Source organism: Oncorhynchus masou, chromosome 33 (genome assembly GCF_036934945.1).
Source record: "Oncorhynchus masou masou isolate Uvic2021 chromosome 33, UVic_Omas_1.1, whole genome shotgun sequence".
NCBI classification, from domain to species: domain Eukaryota; kingdom Metazoa; phylum Chordata; class Actinopteri; order Salmoniformes; family Salmonidae; genus Oncorhynchus; species Oncorhynchus masou.
Window position 1 is genome coordinate 25965132 of NC_088244.1, and position 18312 is coordinate 25983443.

Consider the following 18312-nt stretch of genomic DNA (forward strand, 5'->3'; position numbering starts at 1 on the left):
GAATTGTACCCATCAATCTGTGCTGTAATTTGTTGAATCAACTCAACATTACAAAAAATAATTTCCATTGCATGAGCCACATTTGTTAGCATCATTTCAATGAACAATCTACATTACCATGGAAATGATTGCATCACAATTCCAGACAGCCATTGCGAGTGTACCACATGAGTTTACCAGTAAAATTGCCAGGATTAGAGGTTCCAAGCATGTTCTATTGATTCTATTTCTATGGTATGAGCATCATATTCAGTTGAAGGTGTTATTGGCAGTAACAAAATGTATTTAAGAATATCCATTCCCTACAACATCTAATCAGAGCACTAGTTTGGATAACTTGTCAGGGGTGCTGTGGAAGTACATTTACAAGAATTTTGCTGTCAAGATTCATGATGAACAAGTGTCATTAGCTAATAAGGGATTACTGTACTGTTCGACAAGGCTGGAGACTCAAAATCCATGTATTTGGTCAATCGAAGGCAAATCATAACAGTTGTGGAATGCTCTAGAACTTGGCGTACTGGAGCTTTGGACAGTTTACCAGACTGTTTATATTTTCTGTTCCGATAGGGATCCCCCTTCCTGTCAGAAAGATACACAAAAACACCCAGAGCCAAAAATATCTGACAGTTTACTGATGCAAGTGAACCAATGTTGATAGTATTTGGTTAGCTCGAACAAACTAAGTAGCTAAGAGTTTATGTCAACTTGGATTTTAATTTATACCCAAATTAGACTATTTATTTTTCTTGACGCAACAATGCCATTTTGAAAATAAATAACACAATGCATACAAAGTTGTCAATTTATCCATTGTATTCAAGTATTATGCCATTTTAAGCATAAATATAACAAACCTACAGATAAACTTTCCAGGTCTAATCTGTGCAATTTTCACACAGATCAGCCCTCAATCTTTTTTTGAGAGGAGTGGGATAATAAACTTCCCTGCAGTAGTAGTTACCCAAGGGAATTCAAATTGGCCTTACTCACTCCACGGTGCTCCTCACAAGACCATTTCCATCCCTTTCAGAGCATTGTGCCTTCAGTATAGTGGACGGCTCCCAGCATCGGATCTAAGAGGTAGGTAGCGAACTTTATTCACAGTCTATGCATGTGATATTCTGGCATCGGAACCAACGGATTATTACAATTATCTTGAGAAAATGTCCAACTTCGAACCATCTACTTTTGACGCCAAATAGGTGAATTTTGCTGGCAACTGGATGCTTTGTTCATTAATGCCTTTGATAACATTTTATACAACTATTAAGTTTTACCCTCAATATATGAATTGTTTGTTTACATCCTTGAGTATCATTAAGCATTATTTGAAAATACTGTAAATTCCAACTCGATGATTGCATTAAACTTACAAATATGTCATTTTGACTGCCCTCAAGACACAAAGCTGGCCAAGACAGTGAGCAGACAACCTATTTACAGAGAATGGTAATGAGGGTCATTAGTCTGTCTCCACCACTTCCCCTGTTTGTACAGTAATGGAGGCTCTGAACCTAGAGATATCAGCACCTACAGTAACGCTTCATTTTGTTCTCATCCCTTAATTTTCTGAATACAGAATAAGAATGGAGGTTAAGGTATCAGTGGAGGGAGTCCCACGTGTTGTCTGTGGAGTTACTGAGAAAACCACATGCCAGGAAGTAGTCATAGCTTTGGCTCAATCCCTTGGTGAGTACACATCTGGCGGCATTTACATTTTGGGGTCTCATTTCACTGTATACTTTACTTGATTTCTCATACAAATCAATCTTTTCAGGTAATAAATTCATCCTAATTATCTTCCTCTGCTTAGGTCGTCCTGGGCGCTACACACTTCAGGAGAAATTCAAAGAGTTTGAGCGAAATATGACGCCTAATGAACGGCTTCTGGAGTCTCTTGAGAAGTACGGCCAGCAGGCCAGAGAGATCCAGCTCACCCTGCTGCACAATGGGCCATCCCTCTGGGAAGGGCCTAGCAGAGGGAAAGGCGGCAGATACGAGGCTGGCCCTCAGCTTAGGAGAGCAGATGCTGGGGGCCAGGTACAAAGGGTTAGCGGTGGGCTTAGTTTACACCGTCAAAGCCTACCTCCCTTATCGTGCCTGCGGCAACAAGCCGAGCAGCGACCGGAAGAACCAAAAAAGCCCAAAAGAAAGTCCCTGACCCTGATGGAGGAGGCTTGGGGATGGCTGGAGAGCATAGGAAGGGGCACAGTAAACCAATCAGGCCACGAAAAGGGTAGCAGGATGGACACGGTTAAAAGGGATGGTTGTTCCCTGAACGTTACGGTCACTGTTGCCAAGGATCCCTCCACTCCTGGGGTTTTGCAGAGCAAATTTAGAGAAAAGAGTGCTAAGTCCACTGAGCACCAGCGAATCTCCTGCTGCATGGGAGACCAGGGGAGGGACAGAGAGAAAAGTAACCTTTTCAATTCTGATGAAGGTAATGATATCCAACATGTTAAGAAACACCCAGAGGTTAGCATGGCAAAGATAAAAGCTGAGGGCCAGCAGAATCCAACCAGTGCCCTTAAGATGGTTGATGAGAAAAGGAAGTTAAGAGCACTAGTTGCTATCCAACAGGCTAGTCTGAAAGAGCTGCAGGTCCAAATAACCTGCACGGATAGCCAAATTCATGAGCTGGAGGAGCAACGAAAGGCCAGGCAAGCTGACCAAGAGGCCCAGCAAAAAATAGTGGAGGAGGCAGAGCACCTGGAATTTTGGAAAAATGAGCTGAAGGCCGAGGAGGGATATGAGAAAGACTTGCAGGAACAATTCCTGGAGATGAAGGTGAAAGCTGTGGAGTGTAAGGCCAAGTTAGAAGAGTACAAACGCAAAATGCAAGGTCTTGATTCTTCAAGGGACAGGAGAACTGTTCAAGAGGAGCAAGTGAACGTTCCAAGCCAAGATGCCACATCTCCTGCTGCTGCAGGGTGGACAAGGCTGAATGAGGCCCTGAATCAATCAAGATCTCTTACAGTCAGTGTGGTAAATACTGACAGGAAGTTTGCGCCCAGAGTGGACTCCAGTCATCCTCATGCTGTAGATCTTCCAAACCAGATCAAGGAATTGCGGCCCTCAGGGCCAAGTCAGCTTAGGGACTGGTGGACATGCTGGTCTGAAGCTCAGAGTCCAAATCCAGAAACACAACCAAGGGTTGTGCATATCTCTGAAATAATGATACATCTGGGCAGCACCAGAGTTTGAAAAGAGGTTGAGGAAAAACAAAAACTTATCTGTAAAAACCAAACATAATAAAGCCTTAGCGTTCAGCGAGGACTGTGAGGCAACAAACATAGGCACAGACATGCATACACACACGTACACATGGGTTTTGTACTGTCGATGTGTTAATGGTGGAGTAGGGGCCTGAGGGCACACAGTGTGTTGTGAAATATGTGAATGTAATGTAATGTTTTTAAAATGGTATAAACTGCCTTGGTTTTGCTGGACCCCAGGAGTAGCTGCTGCCATAGGGATCCATAATAAATACATGATTTGTTTGCAGTTTCACATTTCTGTACTGACTGTTCTGTTGCTGTAAAAATAAAAAGGCTAAATATTTGTCCTACCAAGAGTTTCTTAATATCTTTTAAATCTTAAATTTTGTTCCACTGTTCAGGCACCTTGGTTTGAAAAGAGGTCAGGACAGCATTTCCTTTTTTAAATAATTTTACCTTTATTTTATTAGGCAAGTCAGTTAAGAACAAATTCTTATTTTCAATGACAGCCCAGGAACAGTGGGTTAACTGCCTGTTCAGGGGAAGAATGACAGATTTGTACCTTGTCAGCTCGGGGATTTGAACTTGCAACCTTTCGGTTACTAGTCCAACGCTCTAACCACTAGGCTACCCTGCCGCCCTGTCAAATGATATCCTGCACTGTCAAATGATATTTTTAAGCCTATACAAAGAAAACATTTTAAATACGTATCTTACTGCCATTGAGTAAAATACATCCTACAAACTATATATTAAGAAATAAAAGATTCAACTGCCTAGATTTTCTTTTAAATAAAGACAAACGCCATATGTACTTTTCATAAAACTTTAATTCAATTGTTTCATTCAAGACCATTAACAAAAGTACGTAGGAGAGCCTCTATGCAGTTCAGGAGGAACCCAGTGATCGCCAGTTTAAATTCATTTAGACTAACTCCCATATGTGCATTCAGGCACAACAGATCACCCACCAATGCCACTAAAGCACAATAATAGATATCCTGATCCTTAAGATTAACTCTAATACTTTAACTTTCCCCCCTCTTTTACTTAAGTAAAATGTATTTTTGTTATATTGTGATGTTTTAATCTTTCACTAAGAAAAAAAGCACACATTACATACAGTATATTTCCACCCACAGGTTTTTGGGATGCAGACCAGTATTATTTCTACTAGAAAAAAAAGCCATCCCAAGATTGTTCTTAATATTTTGGCGGTTGGCTGGGGTCAGAGGATACATCTAATTTTTTTGTTTTCTTTGTAGTTTTTAGGCACCTTATTTTTACTTCATTTTATTAATTAGCAGATAGAGATTCAATGGAACAAAAAAAGAAATGTGTGCAAAAAAAAGAGAGAATACATTGTATAAAATAACTGCTGGATATAAGATGCCATTAGGAATTCTGCACCTGGGGAAATTGCTTATGGAGCGTGTGAATACTGAAAAGGTATTGAAATGCTCCAGATTTGTCAAAGTAAATTCTAATCAGTCACTTAAACATTCACATACATCACACCACACCATGCTTTCACTCCAGCTCTTGGATAAAGTGTTTCAAAACTGCTCAAAAAACCGAGCAGAGAAATAGCCTCCGTGTTTTAGCCCACACATATGAAAAACAGGATCCTCCTTATGAAGGGAACTTTGCTTTATGCATTTTGTAGGAAAGCATAGTGGAAACCATTGGCAAATGAGAATCATTTCGTTTCCTTAAATGAGGGAGAGCAAATGGAAGAAGCAGGTGAGCTTTAATACATGCCCACACTCACACATATCCACATACACAACAGGTTGCAGGTGCAGAATTCCAGACATTTAAGCAGATTCAGCAAAGATGAGGACAAGACAATGCCACACAACCAGCACTCTGATTTTAAGGGGAGCAGAAACCCGTTAAAACAAATCCTCTGTAACTTCTACCATTTCTAAAACACCTTATGCACAACAATCACACACACACTCAGAAGAGAAACCTGCAATGTATACTGCAGTATGAAACCGTATCAAGTACATATGTGGGTGGCAGGGAACAAATGGAATGAGAGGGTTCCATTGCAGGTGATGGAACAGGGAGAGGTGTTACACATGCTTATTTCTGTGTGCCTGTCAAGAGTATGTATGTGTGTAAGAGCATGTTTCTGCAAGACAGCAACATTCCCTTTCCATTGTTGTCCTCCATTCTGGGATTGCATTTCTAAATCTGGCCCCACCTATTCCAGACGGGGTATATACTGTTCAGTCAATTACACCCGGTTGACGAGTCTTCCGCTCCACGTTGAAGCCCTTAGGTACAAAACAAAGACCGGTCATTATAAGCAACACACTTAACACACCTTAAATATAAATCAGAACCTATTATACAGCATTTTGCTACCAAATGTGTGTACCTTTGAGTTGTCAGGGCCACGGGGCTGTCTCACAATGACTAGGCGGGGGGCGCTAGAGTCATCCAGTGTGATGCTCTTGAGCCGGTTGACCAAACGATCGGGACGGGGGGTTGCCACCGGTTTAGGCCCTTCACTGTGGGGGTAGAGAAACAAGATGGCTTTTAACCAACACTATACCCTCTAGGATAACTGGGTCATAAATGAGACATGACTAGTAAATCTGGTGGCAAGAGGTTAAATTTAACTTATTTATACAGTGCCATCGAAAAGTATTAAGACAACTTGACTTTTTCCATACTTACCTTACAAGCCTTATTCTAAAATTGATTAAGTAGTCCCCCCCCCCAAGTATACACACAATACCCCATAATGACAAAGCAAAAACAGGTTTTTAGAAATGTTTGCAAATTTATTTAAAAAATAAAAAACAGAAATATCTTATTTTACATAAGTATTCAGACACTTTGCTATGAGACTCAAAATTGAGCTCAGGTGCATCCTGTTTCCATTGATGATCCTTGAGCTGTTTCTACAACTTGATTGGAGTCCACCTGTGGTAAATGTAATTGTTTGGAAATTATTTGGAAAGGCACACAGCTGTCTATATAAGGTCCCACAGTTGACAGTGTAAGTCAGAGCAAAAACTAAGCCATGAGGTCGAAGAAATTGTCCGTAGAGCTCTGAGACAGGATTGTGTCGAGGCACAGATCTGGGGAAGGGTACCAAAACATTTCTGCAACACTGAAGGTCTCCAAGAACAGTGGCCTCCATTATGCTTAAATGGAAGAAGTTAGGTACCACCAAGACTCTTCCTAGCAGGCTGCCAGGTCAAGCAATCGGGGGAGAAGGGCCTTGGTAAGGGGGGTAACCAAGAACCCGACGGTCACTGACAAAGCTCTAGAGTTCCTCTGTGGAGATGGGAGAACCTTCCAGAAGAACAACGATCTCTGCAGTACTCCACCAATCAGGCCTTTATGGTAGTGGCCAGATGGAAGCCACTCCTCAGTAAAAGACACATGACAACACTCTTGGAGTTTGCAAGAAGGCACCTAAAGACTGTCAGAACATGAGAAACAAGATTTTCTGTTCTGATGAAACCAAGATTGAACTCTTTGGTCTGAGTGCCAAGCGTCATGTCTGGAGGAAACCTGGCACCATCCCTACAGTGAAGCATGTGGTGGCCGCATCATTCTGTGGGGATGTTTTTCAGCAGCAAGTACTGGGAGACTAGTCAGGATCGAGGCAAAGATGAACGGAGCAAAGCATGGAGAGATCCTTGATGAAAACCAGCTCAGGACCTCAGATTGGGGCGAAGGTTCACCTTCCAACAGAATAATGACCCTAAGCACACAGCCAAGACAACGCAGAAAAGGCTTCGGGACAAGTCTCTGAATGTCCCAGCCAGAACATCTCTGGAGAGACCTGAAAATATCTGTGCAGCAACACTCCCCATACAACCTGACAGCGCTTGAGAGGATCTGCAAAGAATAAATGGGAGAAACTCCCCAAATACAGGTCTGCCAAGCTTGTAACGTCATACACAAGACGATTCAAGGCTGTAATCTCTGTCAAAGGTGCTTCAACAAAGTAGAGAGTAAAGGGTCTGAATACTTATGCGATTTCAGTTTTTTATACATTTGCTAAAATTTCTAAAACCCTGTTTTTGCTTTGTCATTATCGGGTATTGTGTGTAGATTGAGGGGACACACACACACACGATTTAATCAAAAATGTTTAACCCACTTCATTGGTACTTGTACACCCCCCCCTGCAGTCTTTACCTGACTCTGCGCACATTGCAGGCACTACATTTCCCTGTGCGTTGGTTGAGAATGACTGAGAACTCCACCTCATCCCCAGTCTGGAGCTCCAAGCCATCCTGCACCTCTTTGACATGGAAAAACAGCTTCTTACTCTCACCAACTTCATATGTGATGAAACCAAACTGGGGAGACAAGACATTACAGACTAAATAGGCATAGCACTCAACATGGGTAGCCACACCAAGAAAGTCCAAAAATTCCTTATTCCTTATTTCTTCATATTAGATTTCCTTAGCAAACTTGAAAAATACATCTATAAAGTATTATTTTGAAAGGCAATTAAATCATGTGTGCTTGCACCCGTTTCAACAATCATGATCAGATACCTGGTCCTTGACGCACTCCACTAAGGCTTTGCGTTGGGGGACAACGTTGCAGGCCATTTTCTGTCCTGTCTGGGCCACTGTGCACAGCTGGAACTTCACCAGCTCTCCTTTCTGCAGACAGTCTGCCTTGTTTGTCATGCCCATGATGCCAAATGAGTAATTCTGGCCCTTCATGCCCTCTGAATGGTTAGAGGGACAAGGTGGGAGAAGAGGAATGGTCATTTTAGCCATTTGGTTATTGTAGAGTATGTGCAGGAGTAAAAACATTGAATTGATGGACATAACCCTCCACTGCCAGTGGGGACTCGCCTTCATCGGAGTGCTCGATGAGCCCCTGGTACTCTGTCTGCGACGGGTCCACACTACGCAGAGGGCGCACCACCTTCCCCAGCATCACCGCCTCACCAACATCCTGCCCCACACTATTCACTGCAATAACAGCACACCATTAGCATAGACACTGATGACTAATATAGAAATGCTTCACTATAGAGCGTACTGTAGCGCAAAATCAAACAAATGACTAGAGCATTGTCTTGCCTACCTGCTGCCATCTTCATAACCTTCTCAGCACTGACTTTGTTTCCTTTGCCCTTGGACAGGGTGTATTCCACAGTGTCACCCAGCTCCAGGTTCTCCATGTCTCCACACAGCTCACTGGTACAGAGAGATACAGGCAGTATGAAAAATGTGGGACCTCCCCTTTTGGACACATCTAATGTGCCAACAACTAACATATTTTACACTGTAGCTTGCCTGTGTTGAATAGTTGTACCTGTAGTGAAAGAAGATCTCCTGATCGTGATTGGCCGTCTCAATGAACCCAAAGTTGTCTTTCAGCGTGGCGATGTATCCCAGCAGCCTTTTGGTGTTGACTGTGCGGTTGAGGATCTTAATGGTGACCGCGCTCTGCTGGCCCGTCCTCTTTACCTCATTGATGGAAAACTCCACCTTGAAGATAAGGTTGGATTTACACCAAATAGAAACAACCAACTGCAGGATGTATTTTTGGGGTTGGTACGTTGCCATTTCGACAAAGCACATTTGAGCCAGTGTTGATTTGTTTTACTGGTTTAACTTGTAAACTGGTTTTCAGTACCTTGTCTCCTGCCTGTGGCTGGGCAGCTCCCTCCAGATCTTTGACATGGTACGACACAGTCAGCTTCACTCCACAGTCCTCATAAGAAATCACTCCCTCTTCTGCTTCCTACAGGAAGACAAACCAGCAAACTGATTAGACTGGCAGTTCCAGTCAAAGGTTGGCTAATGCTCTTCTCTCCAGAACTCAGGCATTGAACTGTAGCACCTTACTGTGGTTCTGAGCATTGGGAAATGTTAAAATACTTCCAGAGAGGAAAAGGCACCATTCCTGGCATTTTTTTAAATTACTGATCTGAACAGGCTGGATAGGTGAAAGTACATGGGTAGGGGAAAACAAATAAATAATAATAATTCATCCAAGCCGGTGCAGATCAGTGATTACTTCAGAGGAAGGGAGGAATGCATCTTTGATATAAGCTTTGGAGTATATCAGAAGAACGGCAGTAGCAAGTCCTTAAAAAGCTAATTGTGCAGATGACTGGCACACATTCCAAAGCACCCCTGGTAGTATTTGGTTAGCATTAGCCTTAACTGTGTGAAATCAACACCTTTGTACATCTACTTAGGAACTAGTAAAACAAATAGCATGACTTCAAAAGTGAAGTGTTTTTACAGAGGAATTGATTTAAAGTTTAATTAGTGGACTGAAACCATGCCGTCAACTCTTGGGTGAGGAGCACATTTAGCAGGACATAGACCACACCACCAACCTTTTCTACTACTTTATCCTTGAGAAATAAGATAAATATACACATTCAAACTACCTATTTGAGCGTACGTGTCAACTATGCATGTCTGCCGAAATATGAAAAAGAGCGAGTAAAAAACAAATCATTGTGAATTTAAGGTATCTAGGGGAGCTTCTCGCGGTAGCCATGTAAAAACTCTGGCAAATCAATGTTAGATCTAGCCAATTTGAGGAGACTTATCCAAAACTAGTGGTTAGTACTGTGCCGCAGTTTGCGTCAACCCCGTAGGAAAACAATTCAATAGAACGGGCGTATTGGCATAAATAAAGCATTGATCAGGGTGATGGCATCATGCAAAGACCGAACGCCTACCTTGTCTTTTTTCTAATGGAGAGAAGTAGCATGAGGGGGAAAGGGTGAAAGGAGAAAGCAAAGAGGAGAATTAGAACTAAAAGAGGGGTCATCAAAAATCGGTGGTCTGAAAAATGTGCAAACACAATGGGAAGTGTGTGTGTGTGTGTGTCGTCTCGGAGAGGTTTTCAATTTCAATACTGATCAGACTAGGAGGCGAGGGAAACGGGGAAATAAATGTAAAAGAAAAAAAATCAGGCAGGGAATAAAGACAAAACAAAAAAGGGACAAACGTTGACAATGTTGCTGTGGGCTTTCTAGTGCTGCCCTGGGTGCTCTCGTACCTTCTCTTTGGCCTTGCTGGGGCTTGCGCTCTTGTTGTTGGTGATGGCTGCCGTGGCCTCCTTCTCCACCACGCCCACAAAGCGCTGCTCAGACTGGGTATGGAAGGACACTGTGCCTTTAGGCAGCTTCTTGATGCGCACTGCGTGGTTCCTCTGGGCAGACAGCATGTCCTGCACAGGAGAGTGGGGGGAGAAAACACCCCTTTTAATTAGTGATGGTGTTCGATAAAACTCATTGAGATTGTCTGGATTATATTGTGGAGGTAGCCAAAGACCAAAATATATTTTGAACAATGTGCCTAGGAAATTTGAATGGGTTCAAAGAGTGAGAATTCTTAATATTTAAAACAATTGACTGCATGTTCATTCCTAAAGCAAGAGTTCCCTACTAAAGAAACACCCTTGGAAGAGCAGAATTCTGTGTTTTTCACAACAAAAAAGATAAAACGCAAAGAAGAAATATCTTGCTGATTTTTTGTATGGTCTCCATTTAGAAAATGTACATTTCGGAACGCTAACACAACCCCTGAAGATGACAGGACAGAAAGAGGGCAGGCGAGAGTAAAGGAATTAAAAGACAGCATTTTTATGTTGAAAAACGGACCATGGACTTTTTCCCTGGACTCACGGGCACAACGGTGAACTCGACTTCGTCAGAGATGTGCAGCTGGCTTTCCTCCAGGACCTCGCTAAAGTGAAAGAACATCCTGGCATCCCGGTCCACACACTTGATGAAGCCAAAGCCGTCGCGCATGGCAGCGATCACACCCTATAGGACAGAGAGGAGAGGGAGAGCCGTTACCACAGCAGAGATGCTGTAGACTCTATAACATTTAAAGGACAGTGCACTGCAGATACAATTTTGATAAGTTCCAATCCAGGTTTCTGCTCATGCATTTTGTAAGATTTACACATCAGTATGGAATATGGACTAACATCAGATAATTTAACTATGTTGCCATATTCAATTAAAACCCCACAAACAAGCTTCCTCAAATGAACTAGAGGGCGTACCATGGATCTCCTCAGGGTCCTTACCATCTCACGGGACTCCTTGGTGAAGTGGAAGGTATCAGGCAGGATGTCGATGTTAGTGGCCCGCTCCAGCTTGTCCCGACGGTCCGTGGAAATGTTGAACTGCACATGGTCGCCTTCTAGCAGGGTCACCTTGGACTTGGTGTCCTTCTCACCAAACAGGAGCTCCTTGTCTGTGTAACTGATCCTGGCACAGATGCGGCCTGGTAGTGGATCATTCTGAAATGGGGAGGAACAATTTTAAAAGATTTATAATTTTCATCAAAATAATCTATATGATTCAGTAAATACCAAACACTCAGGTTACTTATGAGCATAGAGGCATGGTTTAAGTTTCTGACCTGGTTCTTGGTTGGAACTTTAGGGATGACCTTGATAACAGTGCCTTCAAACTGCTCGATGCTGATGTCCTCAAATATGACTGTCCCCTGGGCGAGCAGCCTCACGTCAGTAGCCACCTCCTTCCCCTAAATGAGAGAAAACAAGATGCATTAGTTCCTTCAATGTTGCTTTCCCTCCTCTATTAGGATATCATTTTGCATCTTTACAGGCTTATGGCATCAATATGTGTAGAGAACATATACATGAGCAGGAATCATTTCTGTTGAATGGCTTTTCCTATTGAGACATATTGACTGCCATTAAACCTAAGCCTGCTTTGACAAGTCCCCAAGAACAACAACTTGATTCCAATGATCCAATACTGGCCTAATATTCTATACTTTGCCAGAACGGTTCCATGTTATGCTACCTACGTTTCTCTCTTTGATGGTGAACTCCACATCGTCGCCGGCCTGCAGGGCCTCCAGGTCGCCCTTGAACTCGCTGTAGTGGAAGAAGATCTCCTTCACCACATCAGCCCTCTCAATGAACCCAAAGGCCTCCTGCCAGACACAACACAAGGGGATTTATAGAATATGAGCAGGCATGTAGACTACACTAGCGGTTCTGGGGGGGGGGGGGGTATGAAATCATTTTTACATAACATTTTTGCTATCGTTCTTCTTTTACATCCGGTATTAGTGGCAACGCGGAACACTAATTTAACCCACACATTTTCTAGAGGGACAGCTTTAGGCGGAACACAACAGTATCGTACCACATGCATCTGCAAGTTTTTTTCTACTCAGAAGTTGTAAGAAATTCCGCACTAATATTATAGTTCAAGCACAAAGGAAATATAGAGGTGTGTAAAATTGTTAATATGATGTATTTGTATTAAATGCATTAAATGTTACTTTGTGGCAGTATGAAAAAGGATCAAATATATGATCAACAAAGTCATGGTGCTGAGTGTTTTTACTTAAACCACACTCCGTAAATGCATTGCAACGTAAAACGGTTAGACATTAAAGGGTAGTTACCTAGCAAGTCAGTTATTTTAAGTAAATGAATTAATAAGCATGGTCCCCATTGCTTTTGCTCTTTAGTTTTCACCAAAATGAAGAGAAAGGACATCATGTCCTTCTTCCAAAGAAAATACAAGGCCGACAGTGAGACAGATGGTTCAGGTGTGGAGAGAGCAGAGAGCCTGCAGAGAGAGAGCAGGAAGACTTATCCATTGGAGAGAGACTGAGAGTGAAGGCATAGAGCAGGAAAGTGAGACAGATGGAGAGACTGAGGCTGAGGTATAGGCTAAGAGTGAGACACCAACAGAGGAGCCTCGTGCTTCCACAAGCAGTGGACCATCAGGTTTGTGATGTTGAATAAATCAGTGGTTACTTGTAAAGCAGTGCAATTAGTCAGTTTATATGGGTGTATAGAAATGAGTCGGTTTGTGATTGAAATTAATTCTTATTCAACATGCTATTGGGCTTGTGATATAGATATCAGAAGTTTCCTGATGGCAATGGTATATCTAAAATTACCCAAATACATATTTTTAATTATATATATTTTTCTTTGGCAGATATCAGCAAATCCCAGGAGGAACCACTGGCGCAGCCAATGATGAACATATACCTAAGAACTCTGATGGGGACGGGAGGAGGAGCTTCAAGGCGACCTGGCACCATATCCACCCCTGGCTTGAATAAAAAAAAATATAAAAAAAAAAATCAGACTGTTTGGTTACGCCTGCAGGCATTTTAGCCCTCCCAAAGTCTCAGAGACTGTATTTGATTCACAATTGGGTTTTAACAACTGGAAGAAGGCAACTTACAAAGAGGGGGGATTTGCAATTCATGAGGTCTGAGCAGCACAAACAAGCAATGATTATATGGAGAGACTATCAGAAAGCTGTAAAAAGTAATGCAACACTGGTAAATGCCCTAAACAAGGAACACAACAAACAGCTTCAAGAAAATAGGGACTAAAACAGTAGGAGAAGTACTATTACTTACAGCCACACAAAAACATTGCAAAGAGGACACGATGAGTCTGCAGAGTTAGATAATAAAGGGAACTCCATGGCAATCCTAGAAACAATAGCTAAGCATGACACAACTGTGAACAAAAGGTTGACTTCCATTCATAATGCAAAATATACAAGCAAAGAGATTCAGAATGAGGTTCTGAGTTGTTTGGCAGACATGGTTCGAACAAAAATTATAGAAGTGAAAGACCGTGAGGTCTTCAGCATAATGGCAGATGAAACAAAAGATGTTAAAAAAAGGAGCAGATATCTCTAGTACTCAGGTACTATTTCAGAGGAGCTGTCCATGGGAGCTTTCTCCACTTTGAATGGGCTGATCGACTAGATGCAGCAGGGATTACTGACAAAATCATACACATATTAGAAAGTCATGGTCTTGAATACAAAAACAACCTAGTAGGCCAAGCATATGACGGTGCTTCCTTTATGAGTGGCACGCATTCAGGCGTCCAGGCACGCATTAAAGAACAAGCAAAGCCTTAAACATCCACTGCAGTGCACACCGTCTAAACTTAGTTTTAGTGGATACAGTCAAAGCTGTCCCTGAGGTCGGACAGTTCTTCTCCTTACTAGAAAGACTTTACGTCTTCACATCCGGATCATATGTGCATCAAAAATGGCTTAGCATACAAAAAGAGATGTACCCAGGTGCACCTACAGAGCTTCAGAGACGAAGTGACACTCGCTGGGCATCTCGATATATGGCTTTACATACTATTATTGATAGATTACCTGCCATTAAGCGAGACCATCAAGACATAGTCCAAGAACACAATGTTGACAGATCTGTTGAGGCACGAGGTCTGCTTGCACAGATAGATTTACAATTCATTATGTGCCTTGTTACACTGCATAAAGTGTTTGGAGAAGCAAAATTTATATCAGATATGCTACAGTCTTCATCACTTGACCTTTCAAAGGCTGTTGATTTAGTTGAAGCCTTAGTTCAAACTTTGAATGACTACAGGAATGAGTCATTTTTTGATGACCTATGGAATTAAGTGTTGAACACAGCTGAGCAATGTGATATTGCAATACACCCCCTGCAAAACAACCAAAAAAGCTAAGCTCAATTTAATGGAGACTGTGTACTCAGTACAGTGGGTCAGAGGTCAGATTCAGAACAAGGGCAGTTTTCGTACAACCCTTTTCTACCCCGTTTTAGATCATATGCTCAATGAGCTTAACAGAAGGTTTCCTATCAAAAACTGTGACATAATGAATGACATCCAAACCCTACAAGTGATGTGTTTCTCAAAGAGAAGTCCCCGTTTCCATTTGCTAGAATGTATGAATCAAATATTGAGGACTTGGGGCATGAACTACATCAGTTCAGAAGAATTTTAGAAAGGAAAATACAGAGTGGCATGCAGAGACCCTCCAGTGTAGTAGAGCTGGCATTATTCATTGAGCCTTATAAAGAAGTTTTCTTTGAAGTCTTTAAACTGTGCAAGATAGCTGTTTCAAACCCTGTTAGTACTGCTTCTCGTGAACAGAGTTTTTCTGGATTAAAGCTGGTGAAAACTTCAGGTCCACAATGTCAGATTAAGCAATTTAGGTGTATTGAGTCAAGGAGGGCAAAGGCCTTGAGTCTAGATTAATTTGCTGATCTTTTTTGCAAAAAAACACAAAAACCTGATACTGAATATGTAATGCAAATGAAAATTATAATGGAGATGCAAATAAATTGTTGAATGAATATGAACATGGTCTTTTGCCTGCTAATGCCTGCAATGCAGTGAAGAAAACGATATGACAACAATACCGTCTAATGTAACTGGCCTCTCTAACAGTACAACTGGCCCCAGCTTGGCCCTCCCAGTTGAAATGGTCTAGAACCGCCACTGGTAGACTAGCCAATGTCCAGCCAGGGATCCACAACAGTGTAGTGTGGCTTTACCTTGGTGGCACAGACAACCCCCTGGCACCTCATCTGCTTCTTCTTAACCAGGACAATGTTGTGTGCACTGACTGCACCGGTGCTGAAACACACATAAGATGATAGGCATGAGGAAAGGGCTAAGGTATTGTGCAAAAGGGCTAAGGTATTGTGCAATCAAACATTGTAAAAATTGTGAAACTCAAGATAATTTGTTTGGGAAACAATAAGACACTTAAAGAAAAACAACGTACTGCTTGTTGGTTTCCATGTAGAAGCTGACTTTGTCTCCCGTGTCCAGGTGCATGTTGCCCTCTATGTCGTCTGGGGTGTAGGTCAAGTAAAACACCTCCTGCGTGGGAAGGAATCCATACTTTACATTACATTGACTACCAGCCTTGACATGACAAGTCTCCTTCTTTAGGCCATTTGACTGTCTTACCCCATTTCTCTCGTAGCACACACTGCCAGTGGGCACCTGCCCTGGAGCAGACTTGCCATCCAGGTGAGTAGGAATCGCTGAGACGACCTAACGGACAGAAAGAACCACATGGGGAGGAGATGGTTAAGAATGGCATTTGGGTGAGTCAAGCAAACACGATTACCTAACTACAATCATTGTAATTAATTAGATTGCATACATTAAAATAATCAGGTAAGTGAAAAGACAAACTGGTTGATTTTCAAAAGTATATCAAGAAAGCAAAGGGCTACGTACTGTAGATACTACTGCATGAGATGTGAAATGCTTGAGAAGCCAAATTGAAAAGAAGGCAAATAGAAAAGACTTCAATGGATATCAAAATATTACATCCAATCAAGCTTATTTGATTGAATGACTTTCTGGATAAAGATTTATGCTATGTACAATTCTATATTTTCTATTTTGTTTAAACATCAAATCCCACCTCCACCCCTGAACTCCACACAAATTGTATTTCAAGGAAAGTTTAAGCCCATTGTAAATCTCCATGGAAACAGATGGTATTCCTAGTGTTTCAGAAAAACGGAGATACAAGCAATAACATAAATAATGGAAAGACAAATGTGGATTTAGAATTAGATTCAAATCCTTGGGGAGAAAGGTTTAGTATAAAGAATGTACGCATCTATGAAACTATTAATGAACAAAGATTTACAATGAGCTTGAACATAAACCCAACTGACAAACACCAACATTGAGGTGACACGGACAAGAACAGAACCAAAAGTAAAATGGTGTTCCTTAACTGGATGAATATAACCATGCAGCACAGTAAATGGAGAGGCGTGCGAGTCTGGCCCCACCTGGCCCGAGATGCGCTCCTCTGGAAGCACCTCTGGTTTGATCTTAAGCAGCTTCACTGCTATGGGCTTGCCAGTGCGCCTGTCTGAGGACACTTCAAACTCCACATCATCTGGAGAGGCAGAGAGAGATGTAAGAAAAACGGGTTTTGAGAAAATGTGTGCGCCACACCAAATACTGACCGGACATTCATGGAGTTCCATCGACTTAAAGGCTACCCACAGTATCTTGTGAAGAGACTGAGGCAGAAATCAATTGTCACCACTCAGCTCCCAGGATATCTTAGGGGGATTTTTTTATATTTCTGACCAGATAAACATAAAGGAGCAGTTTCTCAAACACAGATTAAGCATAGTCCTTTACTAAAAAACAAACTCAAAAGGAGAATTTAATTTAAATGCTTTAGTCCAGGATTAGGCTTAATCTGTGTCTGGGGAAACCACCCCTAAAAGTTGTGTTGTTTAGTAGAAGGCTGGTGGATGAGACTAGACTACTAAATGACGAGACGAAGCCCTGGCCTCTCACCTCCTATCTTGAGCTCCTGCAGGTTGCCGTTGTACTGGGAGCAGTGAAAGAAGAGGCGTGCCTGCCGCTCCGAGCACTGGATGAACCCGTAGGAGGTGAGCAGCTTCTCCACCACGCCAGTCTCTCTGATGCCCACCGCTGTGCCATTGGCAAACGCAGTGTGCCCATTGTGGAGCATGCCAGGGTCAAAACTCATCTAAACAGAACAAGAACAGAGAATGTTACTCATTGCACAAATCAAAAAGGTCAGTCAAAACACAGCTCTTAAGATTGAGAGCGGATGTGAGTTTATGAGTGGGATTGTGTAAATGTATGATAAAACAATTAATTGACAAATTAAACTCCCCCACACACACAGAATGGACCTATTTTACTCAAACATGCATTTAGTGAACACACATCTACAAAGACCAATCCCTACCCAAAATGTGCTTCCCGACAGGTGGTTGAACCAAAGTTTGGAGAGACTAACCCAAAGAGCTTTCTGGTGTTACCTGACACTTTCCCTATCTTGTGAATTCCCGGGGAAGCACATTTGGCCAACCCCAGATTGGTCTGAATCGACATGAAAACTATTCACTATAGGCTTGGGAGGTATACTGTATATACCCTATACCAGTTTTTGGAAAAAGCTGTGGGATGGTTTTCAATACTGTTTCAACTTTTTTAAATTTTATATAAAACATTTGAATATTTGTAGTTACTTTTAAGTAAATACCTGCAGTCCACTTGTGCAATACGTTAGGAGATAAAATAACATTGCGTTCTTCCTTTCACCAGTCACATTATGTATCTTACGGTTGTCCCCAGTCACGAGGGGTTTGTTAACAAGCCCACGACGAGGGACCAGCGCCTATAGTCGTGCAGCATGCGCCAAGTGATCCACTTACATATTGAAATTCACAACTAAATGTTTACCAGATAGATATCTTATAACTTGTCTAAAATGTGCTAAATGCTCTGCAGTTGT

At 42.1% G+C, this 18312-nt stretch overlaps 2 protein-coding genes across 14 annotated transcripts in view; one reads left to right on the forward strand and one right to left on the reverse strand.

Annotated features, from left to right (window-relative positions):
• The first annotated feature begins 993 nt into the window (after positions 1-993).
• rassf11 (Ras association domain family member 11) lies at positions 994-3680 on the forward strand. 2 transcript variants are annotated; one of them, XM_064957003.1, is made up of 4 exons: positions 1006-1083; positions 1404-1452; positions 1583-1692; positions 1817-3680. In XM_064957003.1, exons 3-4 carry the CDS (start codon positions 1590-1592, stop codon positions 3205-3207), a joined length of 1494 nt encoding a protein of 497 aa, XP_064813075.1. In that variant the 5' UTR covers positions 1006-1083; positions 1404-1452; positions 1583-1589; the 3' UTR covers positions 3208-3680. The 2 variants fall into 2 exon arrangements, with proteins under 2 accessions (XP_064813074.1, XP_064813075.1); XM_064957002.1 differs by lacking the exon at positions 1404-1452 and having other exon boundaries at positions 994-1083.
• Positions 3681-4033: 353 nt separating this feature from the next.
• Positions 4034-18312, reverse strand: part of LOC135528137 (cold shock domain-containing protein E1-like) — a 31496-nt gene continuing 17217 nt past the window's right edge. For 2 of the 12 annotated variants that reach the window (XM_064957001.1, XM_064956989.1), the window contains 18 exons: positions 17343-17538; positions 16763-16929; positions 15975-16061; positions 15787-15905; positions 15554-15635; positions 12035-12163; positions 11621-11746; positions 11259-11498; positions 10849-11013; positions 10245-10415; positions 8859-8966; positions 8535-8710; positions 8304-8416; positions 8069-8188; positions 7760-7938; positions 7392-7555; positions 5611-5743; positions 4034-5506 (listed from right to left, as the gene is read on the reverse strand). In XM_064957001.1, the coding sequence (XP_064813073.1) occupies positions 5459-5506; positions 5611-5743; positions 7392-7555; positions 7760-7938; positions 8069-8188; positions 8304-8416; positions 8535-8710; positions 8859-8966; positions 10245-10415; positions 10849-11013; positions 11259-11498; positions 11621-11746; positions 12035-12163; positions 15554-15635; positions 15787-15905; positions 15975-16061; positions 16763-16929; positions 17343-17538 (2523 nt within the window). In that variant the 3' untranslated portion in view covers positions 4034-5458. Of the gene's footprint in view, positions 5507-5610; positions 5744-7391; positions 7556-7759; positions 7939-8068; positions 8189-8303; positions 8417-8534; positions 8711-8858; positions 8967-10244; positions 10416-10848; positions 11014-11258; positions 11499-11620; positions 11747-12034; positions 12164-15553; positions 15636-15786; positions 15906-15974; positions 16062-16250; positions 16281-16762; positions 16930-17342; positions 17539-18312 lie in introns of all 12 variants that reach the window. The other 10 variants (XM_064956993.1, XM_064957000.1, XM_064956999.1 and 7 more) reach the window with 10 other exon arrangements.